Genomic DNA, 15564 nt, shown 5'->3' with positions numbered 1-15564 from the left:
AGTGAGGCACTGCTTGCTGCCGCCTGCAGCAGACTGATCACTGGGGGAGGGGAGACTAAAGGAATGCTTCGTCCTGCCTGTAGCATTCTGATCACTGGGGGAGGGGAGACTGAGGAAATGCTTCCTCCTGCCTGCAGCAGACTGATCCCTGGGGGAGGGAAGACTAGGAGATACTTCCTCCTGCCTTCAGCAGACTGATCACTGGGGGAGGGGAGACTAGGAGATACTTCCTCCTGCCTGCAGCAGAATGATAACATCATCTCAGCCTAGGCAAAGTCACTGACTGGAGCTCAGGGACGGCTTTTTTTATAATAAAAGGTGGAACTTTCCTGGTACTGTTGCTGTATAATGTAACAAATCAGGAATTTCCTCATGCAGATTGGTGTAGATACTGACAGGTCCACTTTAATAATTCTCCCAGAACTGTCTGATTTCCATACATGGGTCAGTCATATCAACTGAAAACATATTTCATATTTCAGGGTAATCAACATGCAAACTGAAGAATTTCTGATGATGAAATATTATCAGCAAATCTTCCCCAGATGTGACCTTGGTGACCCCCGAGTGACATCAGAACGGTGGACGCGGCTCCAGCCGATGTGAGGGAATCATTTTATAGGATACTTTGTATATATTCCCTATATGAGATGTTTATTTTCCCCAGAGGGGGTCTCTCTCTCTCCATGTGACAATGTCCACCCTCCGTACTCCGGGAACTTACCCCGCTTTGCCTCCGGCCTCCATGTGATTGGCCAGAGTGACGTCATTGGACCAGACATCGAACTGCCACTTGCGCAGCCCCAGGACCCCGCAGTGCACACGACCGCTGTGAATCCCTACGCGCATATTGACGTTCACCCCGGTCACTTCCCTCACCAGCCTGCAGGGGAAGACATAATACACACATATAGATTTAAAGTATTCAAAGAAGAAGAAGTCTATCAAGAAATAGATAAAAAAAGATTCCGTTCATTATATTATTGATTCAGCGATGACGTTTTCATACATTTAGGTGTAGTTATACATTCATCATTTTTTAGGACAAACAAGACTTTCTTTTGGTGATATTATCCAGCAAAAATGTAAATTTTTTCCACGGAATCCATAGAAAAAAAGTACAAAACTAAATAAATGCAGATTGTTTCCTTTTATAATGTGTCCTGTGTAAAATGACACTAAAATAATGATTCTAGTCAAAAGCATTACAAATTAAATAAAGGCCTTTTTTCCTCAATTTGTGCTTTTTTTTCCATTGTGACACTAAAATATATTAATAGACAAATAAACTGGAAAAAAAACAACAGTTTAAATGGTGAGGAAAAGTGGCAGAAGGAGAAAATTGGGGCTGATTAGGCTAAACGAAGGGTTAATAAGGGGATAATAGGAACACAATGTTTTAAAAAACAACTTTTTTTTACACTTTTCAGGTTGCTTTAACAGACATCATACGCAGATGGAAGCTCAATCTTTTATTCCGCAGATGAATGAAACAGAGTAGATACAAAAGTAACAATGTTACTCTGTATCTATCTCCCTCTGATCAATGTTTATAAACAATGTTACTTTGTATCTCTCTATCTCCCCTCTGATCAATGTTTATAAACAATGTTACTTTGTATCTCTCTATCTCCCCTCTGATCAATGTTTATAAACAATGTTACTTTGTATCTCTCTATCTCCCCTCTGATCAATGTTTATAAACAATGTTACTTTGTATCTCTCTATCTCCCCTCTGATCAATGTTTATAAACAATGTTACTTTGTATCTCTCTATCTCCCCTCTGATCAATGTTTATAAACAATGTTACTTTGTATCTCTCTATCTCCCCTCTGATCAATGTTTATAAACAATGTTACTTTGTATCTCTCTATCTCCCCTCTGATCAATGTTTATAAACAATGTTACTTTGTATCTCTCTATCTCCCCTCTGATCAATGTTTATAAACAATGTTACTTTGTATCTCTCTATCTCCCCTCTGATCAATGTTTATAAACAATGTTACTTTGTATCTCTCTATCTCCCCTCTGATCAATGTTTATAAACAATGTTACTTTGTATCTCTCTATCTCCCCTCTGATCAATGTTTATAAACAATGTTACTTTGTATCTCTCTATCTCCCCTCTGATCAATGTTTATAAACAATGTTACTTTGTATCTCTCTATCTCCCCTCTGATCAATGTTTATAAACAATGTTACTTTGTATCTCTCTATCTCCCCTCTGATCAATGTTTATAAACAATGTTACTTTGTATCTCTCTATCTCCCCTCTGATCAATGTTTATAAACAATGTTACTTTGTATCTCTCTATCTCCCCTCTGATCAATGTTTATAAACAATGTTACTTTGTATCTCTCTATCTCCCCTCTGATCAATGTTTATAAACAATGTTACTTTGTATCTCTCTATCTCCCCTCTGATCAATGTTTATAAACAATGTTACTTTGTATCTCTCTATCTCCCCTCTGATCAATGTTTATAAACAATGTTACTTTGTATCTCTCTATCTCCCCTCTGATCAATGTTTATAAACAATGTTACTTTGTATCTCTCTCTCCCTCTGATCAATGTTTATAAACAATGTTTTTTTGTATCTCTTTATCATCTTGTACCCCTGTATATTACGGTCCCAAGGGACCGTAATATACAGGGGTACAAGTCCTCCTAAGAATGAGGTGATACATGGACCTATACATACGCACACATCAGCAATAGGTTGGACTTGATGAACTTACGTCTTTATTCAACCTCAAATACTATGTAACTATCTGTCTAAAAAATATTTTTAAAACATGTGTCAGACAGAACTTACGATATTGCCTCAATCATGTCCATCCCCATCTCTACACAGCAGTGGGCGTGGTCAGAGCGGGCCTCCGGGAGACCAGATACACAGTAGTAACAGTCCCCCAGAATCTTTATTCGCAGACAGTGGTTCTCCTGGGGGGAAAAAAAAAAAATTCAAAATGTGTCACAACAGTTGAAAAACACAACCGCATGTCACTTAGGAAATTGTGTTCTCAATGTCATCAGAATCCTGAGAGGGTCCATAATAGAAGTCACCAGCACTCGATGATACGTGCAAGAAGTATGAGAACCTTTTACTAAATTGTCACACACGTCATATAGCCAACATTTCGGGGCCACGCAGGGCCCCTCCTTCGGGGCGACATTGTGACATAAGAAGAAGTGGCCCTGCGTGGCCCTGAAACGCATGTGACAATTTGATAAGAAGTTCTTATACTTCTTGCGCCATATCATCGCGTGCTGGCGACTTCTATTATGGGCGGTATCTCACACGGCGCCATCCGTGTTGTCACTTCGAGCACCAATTGTCCATGAAGGTCTATAGGCAGTATGGAGTGCAGGTGATTTCCTGTTATTGATAGAATCCAGAGAGGAGCACAAGGCGATGTACACCCGAATTATTAGATTACATATCTAAACTTATGAACGAAGGCAGGAAGAAGTGAGGGATTGCCGCGGCATTAATCTGTCTTTGAATAAAATAAATGCGAATGATTTCATACTCTGCTACTAGCTGCTATTTCACTGGTTGCTGCACAAATCTAACAAAGCTTAGCGGGTATGAAGAGAACTCACTGCAGCAGCTGTTTGCTTTCAGACTGTCCATCTAGAATTGAAGCTCCACACATCCCCGTCTGTACAAGGCAGACACACTCACTGGAGTTTATTGTTTTAGTTATGAACATAAAAAAAGTAAGGAAAGAAAATATGCAAAAAAAGAAAGTTCCATCTAATCACAGAATGAAAGACATCATCCATTTTTAATCTGACTCCTGCTGAGTATGATGGTAAAAGACCGGCATAGTGCGCCTGTTACTGGTGTCAGGTGTGATCAGCGGTGTAATTAACTTTGCTGCTGCCCTAGGCGAGAGGCGAGAGCGCACTATACAGAGGGGGGTGATGCCATCTACGGGAATCGGCGGGTCAGTCCGGGGGGGGGTGGTGTGTGCAGCTTTGCCCTAGGCAAGGCAGCATCGCCGCCCTCAGCGAATCTGCCGCTCCAGGCAAACGCCTTGTTTGCCTTGCGGCAGATACGCCCCTGGGTGTGATCCTTGCTGGGGGAGGTTCCCTGCACACACCCTCTGCCCCTCTCTCGCCACTGGCTCCTGAGGGAGAGGCTACCTGGTTGCCACGGTAGCCGGGGAGTGGTCTCAATCCTCCACCAGTCAGAGCCCTGGCTCATTGCTGAGTTATTCTACCCCTATGGTGTGATCTCCCAGCTCCCCGTGCCTTGAACCTGTCTTTATTCCTAAACCTCTGCTTGGACTCCTGATTACCGACCGCTTTGGCTTACCCTTCCGTTACTGAAACTAGCTGCCAGCCTCGACCCGAATTGGACCTGACTATTCTTGGATTTTTCCCTGTGTACCACGACCTCGGACTTTGGCTTGCCGCCCCCTGCCAAGGGGTTCCACTCACGGCCCAGCCGTACCCCCCTGACACATGGACAGGAGAAGATTTGTGTTCCCGCGCTTTATCCCAAACCATAAAAATACATTTTGTCTGGCTCTAGAACGGTTCATTGGAGGTCTATATGTCTATATTCTGTATATTGATGATCTATAGAAACAGATACAATGTGTGTGTGAACTCACAGCCGCCAGCTTGTCAAACCGGGCAAACAACTCGTTGAGGGTCATCACCAGTTCCTGTGCCGTGCATTGCGACGCCAAACTCGTAAATCCCTCGATGTCGGCAAAGAGGATACTGCAACATAAGAAGAGGAGCACAAAGGATCATTACAGAGGATGAATTTCCCCCCGACCGACAGCCAACACCCTCAGTCACAATCTACGGTCAGCTTGTTGGTTGTAGATTGTGTTGGACGGTAGTCGGCGGGCCGCACGCACACCCACATAACCCGGCAGAACAGGAAGTGTGTCACTGGCAGGATCACCAGGTGACAATAAAGGGAAACAAGCCTGAAAAAAAGAAAACTAATGCAGTCACCACATCTAGGAATGGCAAGGTATTGGGGGGTGCTGACACATCTAAGGGCGGGGAAGATACACTTTAAAATGTAATTTACTTTAATAATTTTAAGTTTACGTTTTTAAACTATGTTTTCTCTTCCTATACTTTCTATTTGACAAATAAACATTTATTACAGAGCGTACCCATGACACTGATATCTCAGAGCATTATGTGTTGCCTGTAGGAAGCGCTCAGCAGTTGCTTTTCACTTTCAGACTGTCCCACCCTAACTGAGGCTCCATGTAGTCAGGGCCGGATTTACTGTCTCTGCTGCCTCAAGGACAGGTTCCTCAATACGCCCCCTACCCGCCAAACCCCACCCCCACGCCCCCCGCACCCCTCAACAATGGAGAATGGCAGACCTGCAGGCTGCATACAAGTGATCTTGGCAAAACCACCGAGATCACTTGTACAAAACCAGTGCCGGCTTCCCCGCTGTACATTTAGCTCTGTTTGCCCAAAGCCGGACTAAATGTAGAAAACAACTACCCGCTGGGCGCCCAGAACTGCATGTCCCAGGCATCGGGAGATAGGAATTCCACACCCCTGCTGCCCCTCTACTCCCTTCTCCCCAAGGCCGGACCTTGGTTGGCCTTGTGGGAAATCTGGCCCTGCCTGTAGTCCTATCTCAACAAAGCACACAGAGAGGGGGAGGAGCCACTCCTCTGATTCAAGCAGAGCTACTGATTCGGCACTTGAGCTACTGAGTCCTGTAAATACCATACTTTCCTTAGCCAAGGTTAGACTGGAAATAATGTGAAAGGGAGCCGGGAGTCCCAACAGCTAACTGGAAATGTAATTATGAAATATCCATTTCATGTTCTTCAATTGATTTTTAATATTTTTATTTGATTTCTTTTTATAAAGGAATATATTTTAAAAGAATATACATCCCCTTAGGGTTATGGTTAAGGTTAGGGCTATGGTTAGCGTTATGGTTATGGTTAAGGTTAGGGTTATGGTTATATTTAAAGGAGAACTATGGGGTCAGGGCTTTCCCCCATAGTTCTCCTTAGGGTAACGGGAGGACACAAACTAGCGTCCTCCCGTCACCCTAGGCTCAGTATACCGCGAGCTGTAGCTCGCGGTATACTGAGACACCGCAGCTGAAGCGGATCCCAACAATTGTGCCGGGATCCGCCCAGCTGCGTGACTGATAGCCGGCTCTGCCTATCTAGAGGCAGAGCCAGCTGTACCCGCCCCCTCCCCCGTCCGTTCCGCCAGTCAGCGCTGCCAGAACGGAGCGGGGAATCCAGGACCTCCCCTGTCACGGCAGAGAGCCGTGACAGGATCGAGAGGTGAGCGAACGCCGGTATGTGTTCCCTCACCTCCCGATCTACTGATCCGTCCTGTGACAGTCTCATTGTCACAGGTCGGCTAGAACTATGAGGTGAGTGAAAAGCACCCCCCTCCCCCCCCCTCATAGTTCTCCTTTAGGATTAGGGTTATGGTTAAGGTTAGGGTTATGGTTCAGGTTAGAGTTATGGTTAGGTTGAGGTCAGGGCCGTCTTTAATATTGATTGGACCCTGGGCGCTACCTGGTTGATAGCTGGCTCTCCCTCTGTAGATCCAGAGCCAGCTGTGCCAGCCCCCTCCCCGATGCCGAAGAGGTGGCCAGTGCAGATGCAGCATTAGCACTAGTTTATGGGGTACAAGGCCCCACAGCAATGACTGGGCCCGGGGCAGCTGCCCCTTTTGCCCTGCCTTAAAGACGGGCCCTGGTTGAGGTAATGAAACTACTCCATAACACACATTTGATTTTCCTATTCCTAGAAGCTTTTGATATTTTTTGGCACTGATACATGTGTCTATTTTTGTGAACATTAAACCCTCCCCCCCCTCCAAGACTGAAGGAAACACTCCGAGATCACAAAGTATCAATTTATAGATTTGAGTTTTCATACATTCATTCCATGAGCTCACACACAGTAAGGTTCACACTATATATATTCCCTTCAATTATCCAATGACGAGCTGATGAGATGAGTAATTGGGGGATTTTCTTATTACATGATTGGATCAATAAAAATGAAACATTCTCAGGTCCTAAATCAGCCTCATAATGTGAACACTGACCCGATTTAGGGTTCTGGTATGTTCCCTTACCTTAGTGAATGAGCTGAAAGTGTGCTGAATCATCTAATCATGAGCGAGCAAAGATCAGGGTTTTGTTTGGGGATTAGATAGATATGTGTAGAGGGGTAAAAGCACAATGTTGTCCGGCAGCTGATAGGAGCCAGTACAGGTCAGAGGTCACTGGTGCTGGTACCAGGGAGGGGTGGAGGATATATGGAGCAGCACATCACCTGGTCTGGTGGACACTGCGGTAGATGTGCAGATTGACTATCGCAGAATAAACAGTTTGTCCAGCAGACACCATACAGCGAGCTTCTCATATAAACGTTACAGAGAAACCTGGAATGTCACTACAGATAAGGAGCAAACAGTCCCTATTATCAGCCATCATCACTCTGTGACATTACAAGGAAACCCGGAGCGGTAACGTCTCTCCTGTCTGCGCTTCTCACACATTTAATATTATTATACGGGATTTATAGAGCCCGGGCAGGTTGCGCTTTACAGTATAAGGAAGACATTACATTACAATTCAAAACAAAAGAGTAAGGAGGGCCCTAATCCTGAGAGCTTGCAATCTAAAATGAAACAAAACACGAGAGGAGCTGAGCATAGGGACCACGGCGCGCCAAATGCTTAACTGGCAGGGCAGGTGGATCAGCAGTCGGCTGTCTGACAACACAGACAGTTCATTTTTTTTTAAACAAACTCTCTCCTGGCTGTCTCTCCTCACTCTCTCCTTGCTCTCTCCCCTGGCTGTCTCTCCTCTCTCTCTCCTGGCTGTCTCTCCTCACTCTCTCTCCTGGCTGTCTCTCCTCTCTCTCTCTCCTGGCTGTCTCTCCTCTCTCTCTCCTGGCTGTCTCTCCTCACTCTCTCGTGCTCTCTCCCCTGGCTTTCTTTTCTCCTGGCTGGCTCTCTTGGATGTCTCTCCTCTCTCTCTTTCCTGGATGTTTCTCCTCGGTCTCTCTCCCCTGGCTGTCTCTCCCCTCTCTCTCCTGGCTGTCTCTCCTCTCTCTCTCTCCTGGCTGTCTCTCCTCTCTCTCTCCTGGCTGTCTCTCCTCACTCTCTCCTTGCTCTCTCCCCTGGTTGTCTCTCCTCTCTCTCTCCTTGCTCTCTCCACTGGCTGTCTCTCCTCACTCTCTCCTTGCTCTCTCCACTGGCTGTCTCTCCTCTCTCTCTCCTGGCTGTCTCTCCTTGCTCTCTCCCCTGGCTGTCTCTCCTCTCTCTCTCCTGGCTGTCTCTCCTCTCTCTCCCCTGGCTGTTTCTCCTCACTCTCCCCTGGTTGTCTCTCCTCTATCTCCCCAGGCTTTCTATCCTCACTCTCTCCTGGCTGTCTCTCCTCTCTCTCTCCTGGCTGTTTCTCCTATCCTGGCTGTCTCGCCTCTCCTGGCTGTCTCTCCTCACTCTCTCCCCTGGCTGTCTCTCCTCTCTCTCTCCTGGCTGTCTCTCCTCTCTCTCTCCTGGCTGTCTCTCCTTGCTCTCTCCTGTATACCGCCAGAAAAATTGCCATGTGGCCATAGAGTGTTTGGGTTTTGCATGAAGAAAAGGTGGCAACCCCAAGGAATACCCGACGCATGTGTTTACACTCATATTTGTGCGTGCACATGGGGGTGGGGCTTAAAAACGTTTCTGCTTTTTTTGTAATTGATTTTTAATATATTGTTAAATATCTCATTATAAATGTTTTCTTAAATCTGTTTGATAAGTAAAAAAAATGCCTTCTGGTCCCGCCAGAAATAACTCCCTGTGCGCTCTGCCTGCGCTGCACTCTTATCAGTTACATTGTTTCTTGATACTTTTGCAGACTGCAGAACACCTCCATCTATGTTATGCAGTAGAGGAGAGGAGGAGGGAGGATGTGTATTTCTTACGCACTTCTTGTTGTAGGGTGACAACGCTGCACAGATATAGAACAGTGAGTGAGTGTTGTCGCCCTCGGACAGGAAGTGTGTTACCGGCAGGATCACCAGGTTAAGATATATTACATTTCCGTTGTTGGGATTCGATGCTCTTTATATGTATCGGCTTTTCGGAAGTTTTTGTGTTCGGGATTTTGCGGGGAATGAGCGGCGGTGTCAGCCGTCTGTGGAACTGGGACTAAATAGGGCGATTGGGTTTAATAATCCGCCGCGGGCTCCAGTTTCCGCTGAGGTCAAGTCCCGGGCACTAGAGTCTCTGGAAATGAGTGTCCCTTAGTGCTGAGTACTTGGGGCCCTGTAGGAGGAAGTGGGCCTCATCTTCCAGGGCCCCCTGGTCACCCCGCTAGCACAGTCTACTCTCCCTGGGCTAGTAGGTCTGTCTATGCCGCCCTGATTCTATTTCCAGGCTGTGGGCGCTCAGTCTGTACCAGCTCAGGATGTGTCTGTCCTTGGGGGTCCCGTAGTACCGTGTTTCCCCGAAAATAAGACACTGTCTTATATTTTTTTTTGGCTCAAAAAAACACACTAGGTCTTATTTTCGGGGTAGGTCTTATTTTTTTTTTTTAATGTACAACAATCCAAAGTTAACGCAAATCCAAATTAAATAATCCAAAATGGCAAAGTTAAGAATGGGGTGATCAGGGCAATCAGGGGGTGCCGCACCTTTCCAAGAACAACTTGGTAACCAATCGCTGGCCAGAATGAGCGAAGCGCACTTTCACTATCGATTCCTCACAGGTGGAGTGCATTTGGTATGACTCCGCCTGTGACAGGAGGCGGGGCTATAGAGGAGGCATCGGCTTATGCGGCTCTGCTCCCTCCGCTGTTGCCTCCTCTAGCGCCGGCTTCATTGGCACTGCTGATTCTCTCCCGCGGCTCTTCAGGTTCCCCCTTATGCCACCACCGGCCCTGGGAATGGTCACAACTAGGTCTTATTTTCGGGGTAGGTCTTATATTTTAGCAATTCCCAAAAATAGTACAAGGTCTTATTTTGGAGGAAACAGGGTACATCCAGGTATGCAACCAGTTTGTATTCCCTCTGTAGTGATTGGTAAATGATGAGTGTCTGGGAGTTTGCTATCTCATGTCTCCATTCTTCCACGCTCGCAGCGCCATCTCACGTGTCGTCATTTTGCACAATCAGGATTTCGCACACAAGCGCCTGTCCCGGTGAATATCCATCGCAGCGCCGGGAGAAACGCCGAACAGGGGAAATCCTGCGTCCAATCGCAGCGTGCGCTGAGGCCGGGCGACACCCCTGATCCCAGCATAGAATTCCCTCCCAGGGACTGAACTCCATGACTGGAGGGACCCTCGTCCTCCTTATATCATGTGAGGGGAGTTTATCAAAACTGGAGCAGACAGAATCTGGAGCAGCTGTGCGTGGCAACCAATCAGCTTCTCCCTTCAGTCTGTTCAGTTGAGATTTGAAAATGAAAGAGAGAAGCTGATTGGTAATATGCCCGTCTGTCGCGCGGTTGTCGCGCGGTTTTTTTACCGCGATTCGTGGTAAAAAAATCGCGCGACAAACGCGCGTTTCCGAGGGCTACTCGGCTGTATCCCAATGGAAACGCTCAACAAAAACGGCCCAAAGTAGTACCTGTACCTTTTCAGGCGTGGGCCGTTTTGTAGCGCGTTAGGGACGGACGGAAATACGCCGAGGTGTGAACCAGACCCATTGAATACAATGGGATTTAGATGTTTGACCGTTTTGTAGAGCGTTCGTCGAGCGTAGAACGCGCTACAAAACGTTCAGGTGTGAACGAGGGCTTATTGACCCCGTCACCTCCAATACAGGAGTTCTAGCCCAGCGCTGTGCTGGAACTCCTGTGACAGGTGAGAGAGGAAGAGCGCAGCACAGCACAGCACAGCACGGCACAGCTCTCCCCTCTCACTGTCTACCTGGAGCGGCAGGGTTAGTTTAACACTGCTGCTCTGCTCCCCGCAGTGAGGAGAGACTGGGCGGCGGAGCCTAAACGAACACTCGGCTTCCTCACTCTACATTTAGAGAGGGCCACTTACCGCCCGGCGGCCGAAACTTCCCCACAAGGATATCACCGGGCCTCGGTGGCCTTGTGGGAAATCTTCAGGTATTCTTCCACAAGCAAAAGATTTATCGCTATGGCTACGGTGCGCTATGCGTTCCAAAAATTGCTGTGTATTTTTTAATTAAAATCCTTCTTTTCACCTTTTTCATCCTTTGTCCTATCTCAGTGCTGCTGATCCTCGCAGCCACTTCCTGTCTACATGAACTCCAGCGAGGGCTGCACGGCGTTGCTTAGAGCGGGTTTCCTGATGGTGACGACAGTAGACCATGTCTGTGTGATCTGTACTGAAACGGTCATGTGTAGTCTCCCTCGGCCCGTGTGCCAGGATGACAATGCAGGGGCACAATTGGGAGACAAGGAAAGAGCGTTGTCACCCCATAACAGGAAGTGCCTGAACACAGACCTCCATGGCAGGATCACCAAGGATCATATTGAGGAAAGCTAAAAGATCAAAGACGGCTTTTGAAATAACATTGAGATGTTTAAATCTTTCACTGTTTGGGTTTATGAATACTTTGAGGGGAATATTTATGAAGCGCTGAATGTGACATTCGCCTAACATTTACTACCGGTGAATCTTCCAAGTGAATGTGTCTAAAATGACAATAATTAACTTGCTGAGAATGTTCGGTGAATGTCACATTCACTGCTTTATAGACATGCCCCCTATGTGCTCACATATTGGCACGTTCTGTACCTCTCCTGACTGTAATCTTGGTGCGTTCCTGTCATTTGCACTTTTTTACGATTCAGGCCGGTGCAGACCTACGCGTTCCGTGATCGCGTGGCCCTGCACAATGCAGGCCCCACGCGGCCCCATTCATTTCAATGAGGCGACATCCGCGCGGCAATCGGAGAAAAAAAGGTACTTTTTTTTTTTGCCGTACACGACGTGCGGCTGTTTTAGCCGCGAGAGTGTTCGGAATCGCGGCGGGAAACCGTGCGTGATCCGCCCGGCGCGACTGCTGGGGGTGCCTTTAGAAAATAATGGCAACCACAGCGCGATCGGTTCACACCTGACCGCGCGCCAATCCGTGCGGAATCGTGCGTGATGGCCGCGCGGTGAGGCGTCGCCTAGGTGTGCACCGGCCTTAAATTAGTGAAAATGAACCTTTTTGTTTTCTTTTCCTTGTGATTCCGGATGGTTTCCATATTTTGAGTTTCACAAACCAGATTGCGCCCCCAGAGATGTCCCTTCCCTCCTCTGCGATTGGCTCGCTGGTTTCCTCAGAGGTCTAAAGGTGCCCATACACCTGACAACCATCGCACGTCTTTCGTTGTGCGGTGGTTGTAAGGTAATTTAAAGCTCGTACGACCCGCCCATCTTGGACAGGCAGATCGTACTTGCGACCATCGGCTTCCGATGATTCCAATGCTGAGCGGGCAGCGCGCGCTTGCTCACACCGGCCCGTTCGGCATTTGTCTTCCGAGCACGCCACTGACCCGCCGAAAATCGTACCACGTTCGGCTGGTTTTCGAGACTGCTCGGGAGACAAAAGACGTGCGACCGTACAGTAGAAACGGTCACACGCCTTCCATACGCCTGCCGATTATCGTACGATCGCGGGAACACCCACAACTATCGTACGATATTCGGGATGTGTACGGGCACCATTAGAAGTACAATTGGAGGCGTCCCCTGAGGAATTTCCTTTCTGGTGAGACGCTCGCTGAGCTTTGCCTGCTGAAGGGATGCAGAAACTGCGGCTTTCCTCATCAGAACACTGAGATTGCTCAGGTGGTTATAAGGAAGGATGACGCTACCATTCAGGAGAGGGTCTAGAAAGGACAAAGCAAATATAACTGCAATTTCCTCAGAACAAAAAAGTTATATTGTGATAAAGTTTGTTGTCATTCTCACAATGTACAAAGACTGCCTAGAGGGGATGTTTTTTTTTCTTGAGAAAAATCGAATGTTTTAATTGAATTTACTGACATTAATGATGATGACAAGTGAATGTGACGTGCAGGAAAAGGGGAATTTTACGGTCCAGCAGGCAGGTGCTGAAATCAAATCCCGGGACGGGACATGAATGGTCCCTGGAAGGCAGAGGCACGGCCCCGGGAGGGTGACAGTTATGACGGAGAGGTGCAGAGACTGTATGTGTTGAATCATTTGCTCGCAGCTAATTAATGGTGGACTGGGATCCACTGAGCAGCATTCGGCTCCCCACGAGGCTCTCCTCTCTGCTGGGGAAATTAGCGGAGTGTTGACATCCAGCTGTCACTCACGCAGCTGGGCAGATCTCGACATTGATGTCGGGATCCGCTGCGGCGTCTCAGTATACCGCGATATACTGTGCTTAGGGTGACGGGAGGATGCTAGTTTGTGTCCTCCCGTTACCCTAAGGAGAACTATGGGGAAAAGCCCCGACCCCATAGTTCTCCCTTAATTCTTGAAATCACACTCTGCTCTTCATTACTTCTTATGTACGCACTTCATCGGTGGATCCGCCTCCATTGCTAGAGACACCAGAGGCATATTCACCTGTGTCGGTGTCGTGTCTTTGTGGCAATGGGGAACGGACACATGTAAGTGAGAGGCCTCTTCAGGCGGTGAATGGTTGTGCAATCAGTTATTTAGGTAGCCGATAAATGGTATCACCCCAAATCCAAACTTCTGCTACAACCCTATGGGCATAGATGGAATGGTGTGGTACGTGGATAGAGAACTGGCTACAGGAACGTGTCCAGAGAGTATCGATAAATGGCTCCTTTTCAGATTGGTCTGAGGCCATGAGTGGTGTGCCTCAAGGTTCTGTGCTGCCCCGGGGTTCTGTGCTAGGCCCCATATTATTCAACCTGTTTATTAATGACATCGGGGAGGGCGTGAATAGCCGTGTTTCCGTGTTTGCTGATGATACTAAAATTGGGAGGGTAATTAACACGGACTTAGACACTATAACATTACAGAGGGACCTGGATAAACAAGGGGAGGGGCAACTACAGGTGAAACTCGAATAATTAGAATATCGTGCAAAAGTAAATGCAGTAAGTGCTGCAAAAGGGGCCCAAACCAAGTACTGAGTACATATGCATGCTTGTACTTTTCAGAGGTCCGATATTGTTCTATGTACAATCCTTGTTTTATTGATTGCATGTAATATTCTACTTTTTTGAGGTTGTGGATTTGGGGTTCTTGGGGTTTCCATGAGCTGTAAGCCATAATCATCACAATGATGACAAATCACGGCTTGAATTATCTTGCTTGGCATGTAATGAGTCTCTCTCATATATTAGTTTCACCGCATAAGTTGCATTAGTAAAATAAATGAACTTTGCACAATATTCTAATTATTCGAGTTTCACCTGTATATGGCAGATTATTATTATTATTATTACATAGTCTTTATATAGAGCGCCAACAGTTTGCGCAGCGCTTTACAATGTAAGGAAGACATTACAATCACAATACAATTCCAGACAAGATGGTGAGGAGGGCCCCGCCCCTGAGGGCTTACAATCTAAAAGAGGAGGGGGAAGTGATACATGAGGAGGGAGCTGTGTGGGGATGGATTGTTTGAGAAATTGATATTTCAGTGGTTAGGTTGAGGTGGGATAGATGAGGTTCAATGTCAATAAATGTAAAGTAATGCACTTTGGGGTTAAAAATAGGCAAGCGGAATGCACATTAAGGGGTGCTCCACTAGGGAAGTCAGAAATGGAAAAGGATTTGGGGGTCATTGTAGACCACAGATTGAATAATAACTTGCAGTGCCAGGCTGCGGCACACAAAGCAAGCAGAGTCCTGTCGTGTTATAGAAAGGGAATGTACTGTAAAGACAAGTCTATAATTTTGCCACTTTATAGATCGCTGGTTCGGCCTCATCCACAGAAAGGATGTCCTTGAGCTGGAGAGAGTCCAGAGGACGGCAACTAAACTAATCAAGGGCATGGAGGACCAAAGCTTTGAGACGAGGTTACTAAACTTAAACTTGTTCACGCTGGAAGTGAGGAGATTAAGGGGGAACAGGGTTTTGATGTACAAGATGCTCAATGGTGATGGCAACATCAGCAATAAACGTTTTATGGTAACCTCCATAACAAAGACTAGAGGCCACCACCTAAAATTGGTGGAGAAAAGATTTAACCACAAGAGGCGTAGGGGCTTCTTCTCAGTTAGAGCGGTGAGGGTCTGTTGAATCGTTCAAAAGGCATTTGGACAATTTCCTCAGAGACCGCAACATACAGGGGGACAGGTAGTCGTAAAAAACAAAACAAAAAGAAAAAACCAAGATCACACAAGGACTCATACACATGCACAATTCCACACATACACGCAATAGGTTGAACTTGATGGACCTGTGTCTTTATTCAACCTCAAATAATATGTAACACAAACACAAATGTAGACATTTGTCATCTTCCTATCTTGTTGTTTGGTGAGCTTGAGTGTCCTGCACAGAGCCCTGACCTCAACCCGACTGACCACCTTTGGGATGAATTGGAACAATGATTGTGAGCCAGGACTTCTCATCCAACATCAGTACCTGACCCCCCCCCCCCCTCCAACAC

At 46.8% G+C, this 15564-nt stretch overlaps 1 protein-coding gene across 1 annotated transcript in view; it reads right to left on the bottom strand.

Moving 5' to 3' along the window:
• Nucleotides 1-15564, bottom strand: part of LOC108801019 (adenylate cyclase type 5-like) — a gene marked incomplete at its 3' end in the record, with an annotated part of 119668 nt that overhangs the window by 17576 nt on the left and 86528 nt on the right. The window contains exons 4-6 of the mRNA XM_018572989.1: nt 4628-4739; nt 2818-2945; nt 725-883 (exon numbers count right to left, since the gene is read on the bottom strand). Coding sequence (XP_018428491.1) covers nt 725-883; nt 2818-2945; nt 4628-4739 — 399 coding nt within the window. The remainder of the gene's footprint in view (nt 1-724; nt 884-2817; nt 2946-4627; nt 4740-15564) is intronic.

Source organism: Nanorana parkeri, unplaced genomic scaffold, assembly GCF_000935625.1.
Source record: "Nanorana parkeri isolate BGI_ZX_2015 unplaced genomic scaffold, ASM93562v1 scaffold2196, whole genome shotgun sequence".
Taxonomy (NCBI): Eukaryota; Metazoa; Chordata; class Amphibia; order Anura; family Dicroglossidae; genus Nanorana; species Nanorana parkeri.
Note: the sequence above shows the minus strand (reverse complement) of the source record. Positions and strands in the feature narration are given on the sequence as shown.